This window comes from Triticum urartu, chromosome 1A (assembly GCF_056163025.1).
Source record: "Triticum urartu cultivar PI428250 chromosome 1A, HENAU_Tu73, whole genome shotgun sequence".
NCBI classification, from domain to species: domain Eukaryota; kingdom Viridiplantae; phylum Streptophyta; class Magnoliopsida; order Poales; family Poaceae; genus Triticum; species Triticum urartu.
This window is the reverse complement of record NC_141873.1, coordinates 58,178,055-58,189,265: the sequence shown is the minus strand read 5'-3', so window position 1 is coordinate 58,189,265 and position 11,211 is coordinate 58,178,055. Positions and strand designations below refer to the sequence as shown.

Genomic DNA, 11,211 nt, shown 5'->3' with positions numbered 1-11,211 from the left:
CATTGCATTACAAACATGTACATGTTGGAACCGCCAGTCCCTCACGGCGCTCCTCCTCGCTCTCTCTGTCGCCGTCGCGCGAGCTCACTGAAGAAGAAGGGATTCAGACAAATTCAGAGAACAGTGGACACAGGAATTTTTCCAGCGCATGTACGCTTTTTCCTTTCCTCGAGCACGAACTCGATCATGTCAACAAGCTACAGAGGGGAACCAGGGTTTTATACCCGCGAGCACCGGCCTGCACGGCCTCACCCTGCACCCACTCGCTCACCCACTCCCCTGCGTCCTCCGCGCTCTGGCCGCGTCCACGCACCGCGCCGGAACGCGATCGCCACGGCCTCCCAGCGCGCCCGGCGCGATCTACCCCTCCTGATCGCTCGCTAACAGCCCGACGTGGCCCGCGCACACACACGCTAGCTCACGCACGCACACACGCACACCTACGCACCCACACATCACGGACCCGACGCGCCCGACACGTCCGGTGCGCGCCCATACACGCACCAGCCGTGCCAGGAGCGATGCTGCGGTTTATTACGCCCAACACTCGCGCCCTAAGCCGCGGCTCAGAGCAGCCCGCCGTCCTCGACGTCGCCGTCGACCAGCAGTGCATGCTCTGGCGCCGGCGCCTTCTTCCACTGCGGGCAGTCATGCTTGAAGTGACCCCGCTCGCCGCACTTGTAGCACCGGCCCTTCCTGTTGCTACTGAAGCCCGACGCCTCGCTGCGCGCCCCGTCGTCGTCGTCCCGAGCTCCGCCGCGCTGTCGCTCCCGTGCCTGCCACTGTGCCGCCGTGAACATGAGAGCGTCGTCCGCTCGCTCGCCGTCTGCCTGTCCACGCCGTCGGAGCCGTTCGTTGAACGCCTTCAGCCGCTCGAGTGCTTCCTCGAACGGCATCGTCGACACGTCGCAAAACTGCTCGATCCCGGCCATCGCCGCGTACAAGCGGTCCGGCACGGAGTCGAGCAGCTTCTTCACCAACGCGGCGTCCTCCAGCGTCGAGCCGAGCGCCGCGTAGCGAGCCGCCATGCCACCGAGCTTGCCGGCGAACTCGTCCAGTGTGTCGCCGCTCGCCATGCGCAGGAGCTCGAACTCCCCGCGCAAGGTGCCCAGCCGCGCCGCCCGCACGCGGTCCGCGCCAACGAACCGCGCCTTCAGAGCAGCCCACACCTCCGCGGCAGTCTTCTTCGCCGCCACCTGCAGCAGCAGGTCCTCTGCAAGCGCGCCAAGCAGATACGCCCGCGCCGGCTTGTCCTTTTTCGCGATCACGGCCGCCGCCGCGTCCTCCGGCACGACCACCGCCTCCCACAGCCTGGCCGCATCGAGATTCGCCTCGACCTTGATCTACCACGCCGTGTAGTTGTCGCCGATGAGCAGTGGCATCGACTGCGGTAGCGATCCGCCCGCTCCGCCGGCGTACGGGACAATCGCCGGCGCGCCCTGAGCTGAACCTGGCTCTGATGCCAATTGTTGGAACCGCCAGTTCCTCACGGCGCTCCTCCTCGCTCTCTCTGTCGCCGTCGCTCGAGCTCACAGAAGAAGAAGGGATTCAGAAAAGTTCAAAGAACAGTGGACACGGGAATTTTTCCAGCGCACGTACGCTTTTTTATTTCCTCGAGCACGAACTCGATCATGTCAACAAGCTACAGAGGGGAACCAGGGTTTTATACCCGCGAGCACCGGCCTGCACGGCCTCGCCCTGCACCCACTCGCTCACCCACTCCCCCACGTCCTCCACGCTTTGGCCGCGTCCACGCACCGCGCCCGAACGCGATTGCCACGGCCTCCCAGCGCGCCCGACGCGATCTACCCCTCCTGATCGCTCGCTAACAGCCCGGCGTGGCCCCGCGCACACACGCGTTGGCTCACGCATGCACACACTCACACCTACGCACCCACACATCGCGGACCCGACTCGCCCGACACGTCCGGTGCGCGCCCATACACGCACCAGCCGCGCCAGGAGCGACGCCGCGGTTTATTATGCCCAACAGTACACACTTCCCAAGTCGAGGATGCAAACATTCATGATGCACCAAAACCATGTATGCAAGGTGCAGCTAGATGTTACGGGTAGGAATTAGTCTTGGATAAATATTTGAAGAAATAATCACACAATAACTCTTCTGCAGAGATGGTAGTCAGTTCTCATAAGCAATAACCTAATACTCCATATGATGTCTGCAAAAAGTTCGGAACCGGAAAAAAAAGTAAGCATTTCATCTAAATATTAAACTTAGAAATCAAAATTTTGTTGGCAATGTAAACAGTTCCAAATTTTGAATCGCTCAGCTGATCATGACAAACTCATGGTAAGCTCAATCCTAATTAATACATTTTTTTGCGGGAAAATCCTAATTAATACTTGACCATGGCACACAAAAGCAAACAGTTGGTTACTCCTTCTCTGTAAGCTGATCTTCAGCTGATGTACAATTGTTCCCTCCTCTTAATGCAATGGCAGAGCTCCTGCTGGTTTGGTTCAAAAAAAAAGAATGTATGAATACTTTTGAAGGCTAAACTGTATTGCTCTTAAACAAATCATACATAAAAAATCTTTGAAATATTCCTTTATTTGAAAAGCATAGCATTTTTCATAGCATCTTAGCAACACATACAAAATCAAATTTCATGTGTCCGAAAAATCTTTTTTTCTTTAGGTTACATTAAGATAAATGAATTAATCATATACTGTATTGCACTATCACGTTTCTCCTACTCTGCTTGCCTAGTAAACAAATTTTGTGTATCACCTTAATGACGAAAGTAGCACTCATGGCAATTTTTTTGTCTGGCTCCAACTACATCGCAGCTGTAGAACACTTTCCGAGAGAGTGTTGTTGATAGCCAGCAACATGTTTTGCTCTCAAGATGCACCTCCTTCGGACACGATCTGCAGGTTGCCAACTGCACAAAGCTGGCCCGATCCGTTTCAACCGATTAGTAAGATGCCCTCGTACACAAAGCATCTCAATAGCAATACATGTACGTACGCAGCATGAAAATTTAGCCACCCTAGCTAATCAACATGCGGCCGGCCAGAAACGCAAATTACCCACGCACGAACTGCACATAGAAAGAGTTGGTTTAATAAATCATGAAACCTAAACGGACACTGCCTATACGCTGGCGGCGGTTCATCTGAACGAAGAGACATGGAGATGAAACCGGATGCCAGCCGGACGGTGCCGAGGATAGCATCAAGAGGGAGAGGTTTGTTCTTCTGTTTTCATTCCGTGTCCACATCCTATGGATATCCCTTACACCTGGAAGGCTGCGCCAACAACCCATCGGGACGATCATGTTCTGTTTCTATGATATTATGTATTCTTAGCAACCTGTACGATCTGTAATCAGAAGAATTGGGTCAAGAGATGGAGTGGTACGATGGGATTTTTTTGAACCAATATATAATAGATAGATAGATAGATAAATCAAAGCAGCTGAGGGTTAGAAATTTTGGGAAGCTTATGATGGAGGTTATCAGCTTTAGACCACACTTCATACACATCTATATAATATATTTTAAATGGTTTCGTGTAATTAGAATTGCACACTTGCATTCTTGTTGTATATTAGTTTCAGGTTAAATACTATGAGTTCGAATGAAAGTTTAAATGAAAATTAAGCACCTGAATACTAGCAAAATGAATGACTTAGGGCTCAAATTAACAAAGAATAAAACTGGAATATGATATGTTTCATGATCATTACAGTTTTTTTTTTGAGAGAGACATGATCATTACAGTTGTGTCCAATAGGCACCCCTTGTTTTACGTTGCTCGGGATTTATGTGCCTTCATCTTGGTGCGTACGTTATGCATGCATGCATGCATCCAGCTGCCTGCAGCTGCCTGCCCCATGTGTGTGTTTAGCGATCTCTTCCCTAGGAAAAATTAAAGAATTGCATGGGACGTACACCTCATACATACATACTGTTCTATGTGAACTTAGGAAAACAAAACAAAAAAAACTTAATTTAAGCAAGGAAAATCACTGTTTTATATAGGAAGGTGAAAGAAGCTAGGGAAATACCTGTTCGGATTAATCAAGAATGCGTGCGTTGTTATCTCAGCCGTAAAAAAAAGTTGAGAAGGATCGATATGATCCTTGTCAAACCGTTGCGCAGATGCTCCCAAGTTAATCTGACCAGCTTCATATACCAATGTACATACAGCTGATCCTCATTGATCTATCTCGCAGAAAAAGAAGAACCTAATTGACCTGGTCAAGTAATGCTAATTTAGCCATCTTCATATGGATTGTTTGATGTTGCAGGACGTGATTACAAGCTAGTAGCCGAGCCTAATCGATCTGGATGGGATCGATGTGCTGGTGTAGTACGTGTGGATGCCGTAGCCAGGGTTGTCCATCTGAGCTCCCTCTTGCGAGCACATGGGCCGTCGAATCAGACCCGGGCTACCAATATGATGGGAAATCGATCTGCTTTTAGTATTGGGGAGGAGGTAGGATGATGTGGAGTCCTTGTTAGGATGAGCGTATGTGGGAGATGACGGCATCAGGTAGGAAACCAAGAAAAATGGGCACATGGGATCTAACTAAATCATGGTCCATCAGATTTAATGATAGCACGCACGTTATGTTTTCTTCTATTACAGGAAGAAAAGAGCAAGGGACAGATCCATTGTAATGGCAATGGTTGGTAATTATTTCATAGTTAATATAATCTAATGGCTGTAAAAATTACATCTAATAAATGAATGGTTGGATGTTTCTAATTTTTGTGGTAATTTCTAGCCTATTTATCTATTTTACGGTTAGCCCATCATTTACTTTTTATATATAAATAGATTGCTCGACAGTAATTTGTTCACCCACCATAGAATTTGCTATCTTGAGAGAAGCCACTAGTGAAACCTATGGCCCCCGGGTCTATCTTCCATCATATTATTTTCATATCAGTTTGCTATTTATATTACCGTTTATTTTGCAATCTTTATTTTCCAATATATATCATAAAAATACCAAAAATATTTATCTTATTATCTTTGTCAGATCCCACTTTCGTAAGTGACCGTGAAGGGGTTGACAACCCCTTTATCGTGTTGGTTGCGAGGTTCTTATTTGTTTGTGCAAGTACTAGGTGACTTGTGTGTTACCTCCTACTGGATTGATACCTTGGTTCTCAAAAACTGAGGGAAATACTTACGCTACGGTGCCGCATCACCGTTTCCTCTTCAAGGGAAAACCAACGCATGCTCAAAGAGGTAGCAGGCCGCTCCCAACCCTAGTCCAATTCGGTTTGGGCTTGGGGGGGGGCGCTACCACCTGGCCGCCGCCTCCTCTCTCCACTAGGGCCCATGGAGGCCCATTAACTCCTGGGGGGGTTCCGATAACCCCCGGTACTCCAGAAAAATGTCCGAACCTATCCGGAACCATTCCGGTGTCCAAACATAACTGAGGGAGTCCTGGATTAGGGGGTCTCCGGACAGCCGGACTATATCCTTTGGTCGGACTGTTGGACTATGAAGATACAAGATTGAAGACTTTGTCCCGTGTCCGGATGGGACTCTCCTTGGCGTGGAAGGCAAGCCAGGCAATACGGATATGTAGATCTCCTCCCTTGTAACCGACTCTGTGTAACCCCCCCCCCCCCCCGATGTCTATATAAACCGGAGGGTTTAGTCCGTAGGACAACATACAATCATACCATAGGGTAGCTTCTAGGGTTTAGCCTCTACGATCTCGTGGTAGATCAACTCTTGTAATACTCATATCATCAAGAACAATCAAGCAGGACGTAGGGTATTACCTCCATCAAGAGGGCCTGAACCTGGGTAAACATCGTGTCCCCTGCCTCCTGTTACCATCCGCCTTAGACGCACAGTTCGGGACCCCCTACCCGAGATCCGCCGGTTTTGACACCGACATTGGTGCTTTCATTGAGAGTTCCACTGTGCCGTCACCGTAAGGCTTGATGGCTCCTTCGATCATCGATAACGATGCGGTCCAGGGTGAGGTTTTCCTCCCCCGACAGATCTTCGTATTCGGCGGCTTCGCACTGCGGGCCATTTTCGCTTGGCCATCTGGAGCAGATCGAGAGCTATGCCCCTGGCCATCATGTCAGGTTCGGAAACTTAAACTACACTGCCGACATCCGCGGAGACTTGATCTTCGACGGATTCAAGCCCATGTTAGGTGCGCCGCACAGTCACGACGAGCATGACGTAACTCCGCCGTCGGACAATATTCGGGAGATCGCATCTGCAACTACTCCGGCCGTCAATCCGGAGCAAATCGCGCCATCCGAAAGCGGAGGGATAGACCCCGTCATGGAGGCCGCACTCTCAGTGGCGATAGACCTGGATACTGACTTCACCCCTTACGAGAGCCGTGTCGCCGAACCACTGGATTCACCTCCGGCCACGGACTCCGAGCCGCTTACATCCGTGCCCGTCGAATCCGACTGGGCGCCGATCATGGAGTTCACCTCCGCGGATATCTTTCAGCACTCGCCTTTCGGTGATGTGCTAAATTCATTAAGGTCTCTCTCTCTGTTAGGAGAACCTTGGCCGAACTATGTCCGGCTAGAATGGGATGCGGACAACGAAGAAATTCGCTGCCCACCCACCACCCACTTAGTAGCCACTGTCGACGATTTAACCGACATGCTCGACTTCGACTCGGAAGACATCGACGGTATGGACGACGATGCAGGAGACGAGCAGGAACCACCGCCCATAGGGCGCTGGACCGCTACCTCATCATATGATATATACATGGTGGACACCCCCAAAGAAGGCAATGGCGACGAGACAGCGGAGGATGACCCCTCCAAGAAGCAACCCAAGCGCCGACGCCAGCGGCGCCGCTCTAAGTCCCGCCACAACAAAAGTAGTGATACTGGCACAAGAGACAATAACACTCCGGATAGTGCCGAAGACAACCACAATCCCCTCCAGCACGATGTAGAGCCGGAGGATGAACAAGCTAGCCCTCCAGAGCAGGCATCAGATGGAGAACCGGAGGAGGACAATTACATGCCTCTCTCCGAAGACGAGGTGAGCCTCGGTGATGAAGAATTTATCGTGCCAGAGGATCCCGTCGAGCAGGAGCGCTTCAAGCGCCGGCTTATGGCCACAGAAAATAGCCTGAAGAAAAAGCAACAACAACTTCAAGCTGATCAAGACTTGCTAGCAGACAGATGGACCGAAGTCCTTGCGGCCGAGGAATACGAACTCGAGCGCCCCTCCAAGAGTTACCCAAAACGCAGGTTGCTACCTCACCTCAAGAAGGAAGCATTGAAACCTCCATCACCGATGTACGATGCGGCTGACCGGCCACCGCGTGGCCAAGCCAGAGAGGCATTTCAGCCTGAAGTTCAGCCTGCACCCCGCCTCCACTCAATCAAAAATACCAAGGCCCGGGGCAACACACGGGACCTGCGAGATGTATTGGACAGTAAGGCAAAACTCGCAAGGTCAATATACGGGTCACGGGCGTGTGCGCCAACATAGGACGATGATCGTCACGCCGGATACACCAAAGGTAAATCCGGCCGGGCGGAATACAGCAACCAAGACTCATATGAACTGTGTCGTGATATAGCCTGGCATAGAGGCGCCGCACACCCCCTATGCTTCACTGATGAAGTTATGGATCATGAATTCCCGGAGGGTTTTAAACCCGTAAATATCGAATCGTATGATGGTACAACGGATCCCACTGTATGGATTGAGGATTTCCTCCTTCACATCCACATGGCTCGCGGTGATGATCTACATGCCATCAAGTACCTCCCACTAAAACTCAAAGGACCAGCTCGGCATTGGCTGAATAGCTTGCCAGCAGACTCCGTCGGCAGTTGGGAGGATTTGGAAGACACATTCCTTGACAACTTCCAGGGCACTTATGTGCGACCACCAGATGCTGATGACTTGAGCCATATAACTCAGCAGCCAGGGGAATCCGCCAGGCAATTCTGGACATGGTTCCTGACTAACAAAAACCAAATTGTCGACTGTCCGGATGCAGAGGCCCTAGCGGCATTCAAGCATAACATCCGTGACGAGTGGCTTGCCCGCCACCTTGGCCAAGAGAAGCCAAAGTCTATGGCAGCCCTCATGACACTCATGACCCGCTTTTGCGTGGGCGAGGATAGCTGGCTGGCTCGCAGCAACAGCACATCGAGGAATCCGGGCACTTCGGATACCAAAGATGCCAACAGCAGACAACGTCATAACAAACCAAAGCGCCGCAATAACGGCGATAACACTGAGGATACGGCAGTCAATGCCGGATTCAAAGGCTCTAGATCCGGTCAGCGGAAAAAGCCATTTAAAAGAAGTACTTCGGCTCCGTCCAGTTTGGATCGCATACTGGATCGCTCGTGTCAAATCCACGGCATCCCCGACAAGCCAGCCAATCACACCAACAGAGAATGCTGGGTGTTCAAGCAGGCCGGCAAGTTAAATGCCGAAAACAAGGACAAGGGGCTGCATAGCGATGACGAGGAGGAGCCCCGGCCACCGAACACGGGAGGACAGAAGGGGTCCCCCCCACAAGTGAAGACGGTGAACATGATATACACAACCCACATTCCCAAGAGGGAGCAGAAGCGTGCACTAAGGGATGTCTATGCGATGGAGCCCGTCGCCCCAAAGTTCAACCCATGGTCCGCTTGTCCGATCACCTTTGATCGCAAGGACCACCCCACTAGTATCCGTCATGGAGGATCCGCCGCACTGGTCTTAGACCCCATCATAGACGGATTTCACCTCACTCGAGTCCTTATGGACGGCGGCAGCAGCCTGAACCTGCTCTATCAGGATACAGTGCGAAAAATGGGTATTGATCCCTCGAGGATCAAACCCACCAACACCACCTTTAAAGGTGTCATCCCAGGCATAGAGGCCCATTGCACAGGCTCAATCACATTGGAAGTGGTCTTCGGATCACCGGACAACTTCCGAAGCGAGGAGTTAATCTTCGACATCGTCCCGTTTCGCAGTGGCTATCACGGACTGCTCGGACGAACTGCATTTGCAAAATTCAATGCAGTACCGCATTATGCATACCTCAAGCTCAAGATGCCAGGACCTCGGGGGGTCATAACAGTAAATGGAAACACAAAACGCTCGCTCCGCACAGAAGAGCACATTGCGGCCCTCGCAGCAGAAGCACAAAGCAGCCTTTTAAGGCAAATCACTAATTCGGCAATACAGCCCCCAGACACCTTCAAGCGAGTCTAGAGTAAACTGCAACAGGATTGCCTGGCACGTTCAGAGCTCGCCTAGCAATTCGGGGCCCGTCCCAGTCCTAGTCAAGCGACGAAATCCGTGCCGCGTGTACATAATTACACACTGAAAGTACCATGGACACAGGCGGGGGCACGATCAGGGCACGTCCCGTAATGCGGCTTAACCGCCCTAGGGGCTGTATACCTTTACCATTTCTTTTCTCTTTCAGGGCCTAACTCTCTGGGAGCCCTTTCCGCCGGTACGATTGCCGGACACATTACAGGAAGGAACAACCAAGGCGGCAAGAAGCCAAGATGTACACGGGAACCCCCAGGTGGTCTCTACTAATAATTGATATCCCGCTTTCTACTATCCATACGCAGCTTGCCCTTGGATAGGACATTTCGAGTAGTCCTACTTTCTGCTTATTGCACTACTTGTACCAGTACGCTTCGACATATTATTTAAATACCAATGCATAGCATTAGTCTATTATTGCATTATTCATCTTTTTTTTCTCTTCTATGTTCATTTACGACAATCCATACCCGTACATTTGGGTATGGTCAGTACGCCAGGGGCTTTTGTTTACCCCATAATACGGCGCGAGAAGTCCGAACACTTTCGACAGTGCGGCACCCCGAACTTATAGCATTACCTGCATCAGTTCCGAATCATGTCTTGGATCAATAGTTGGGTTTGCCCAGCTCCCATGCTTTGGTAGCTTACGTTCCGCTATATCGGCTAAGGTAGCGGTGGGAGAACTACTGCGATTGTGTCCCGGTTCTTCCGGACGAGCATCTCGGTAGAGAAAGCCGAAAACTGACTGTCATGATAAGGCGAGAGACTGGTCGCTGTTCGAGAGGTCTCAAGTCCTTAAATACTTTTTCCGCTTCGGGCGAGGAGTCGGCCTTGTCCGGCTTAGGCGTGTATAGCGCCCCAAATTCGGCCTTCCGTATACTAGGGGCTTCGCCAAAATTTAAAATTGTAGACTTCTATGGCTAAGTGAGAGTGCTAAAGCCTTATAGTCCGATTGCCTGGTTCGTTGCGCTGAACACCTCCCTTGAAGGACCCAAAATTGGGGTAAAGAGTGCTCAGGTTTATCCCGAACACCCTAGTACTAGTTACATGGGGGCAGAAGCCGACGACTGGCCAACTCTCAGATTTTATAAACGACCGCACAGAAGGTAATATTTTAAATTAAAAAAGCATCGCATGGCGCAAATGAATTCGTTTCATATTAGAGGATCACATGAGCATGTTCATTCAAAAATTACATCCCTGGCACATTCATCCGCCACAAGGCGGGAACCCTTCAGGACACTCTCATAATACATTTCGGGGCAGCGATGCTCCTTGCCCTCCGGCGGCCCCTCCTTCACCAGCTGCACGGCGTCCAGCTTTGCCCAGTGCACCTTCGCCCGGGCAAAAGCCCTACGCGCGCCCTCGATGCAGACGGACCGCTTTATAACTTCAAGCCGTGGGCAGGCATCCACAAGCCGCCTCACCAGACCGAAGTAGCTATCGGGCAGGGGCTTGCCAGGCCACATCCGGACTATAAGGCCCCTCATGGCCTGTTCGGCTGCCTTGTGAAGCTCGACCAGTTGCTTCAGCTGGTCGCTCAAGGGCACGGGGTGTTCGGTCCCAATATACTAAGACCAGAACAACTTCTCCATCGAGCTTCCCTCCTGAGCTCGGTAAAACTCCGCGGCATCCAATACACTGCGGGGAAGATCTGCGAATGCCCCTGGAGAGCTCCGAAGTCGGGTAAGTAAAAGGAAAGTTTCCTCCACATGCCTGCTTTGCATAATGAATGCCTTACCCGTTGCTATCTTCTTCCCCGCATCAATCTCCTGGAGGGCCTTGTGGGCTTCAGCCTTGGCGCTCCGGACGCTTTCAAGCGCCTGTGCGAGCTCGGACTCTCGCGTCTTAGAGTCAAGCTCCAAGGCCTCGTCCTTTTTTGCGAGAGCCTCGAGCTCTTGCTGCACCTCACCTACTCGGGCTTCTTGCTT

At 51.3% G+C, this 11,211-nt stretch overlaps 1 protein-coding gene across 1 annotated transcript; it reads right to left on the bottom strand.

Moving 5' to 3' along the window:
• Positions 1-566: 566 nt before the first annotated feature.
• LOC147989995 (uncharacterized) lies at positions 567-1,424 on the bottom strand. The gene has a single exon (XM_087520383.1). It carries the CDS (start codon positions 1,074-1,076, stop codon positions 567-569), a length of 510 nt encoding a protein of 169 aa, XP_087376509.1. The 5' UTR covers positions 1,077-1,424.
• Positions 1,425-11,211: the final 9,787 nt, after the last annotated feature.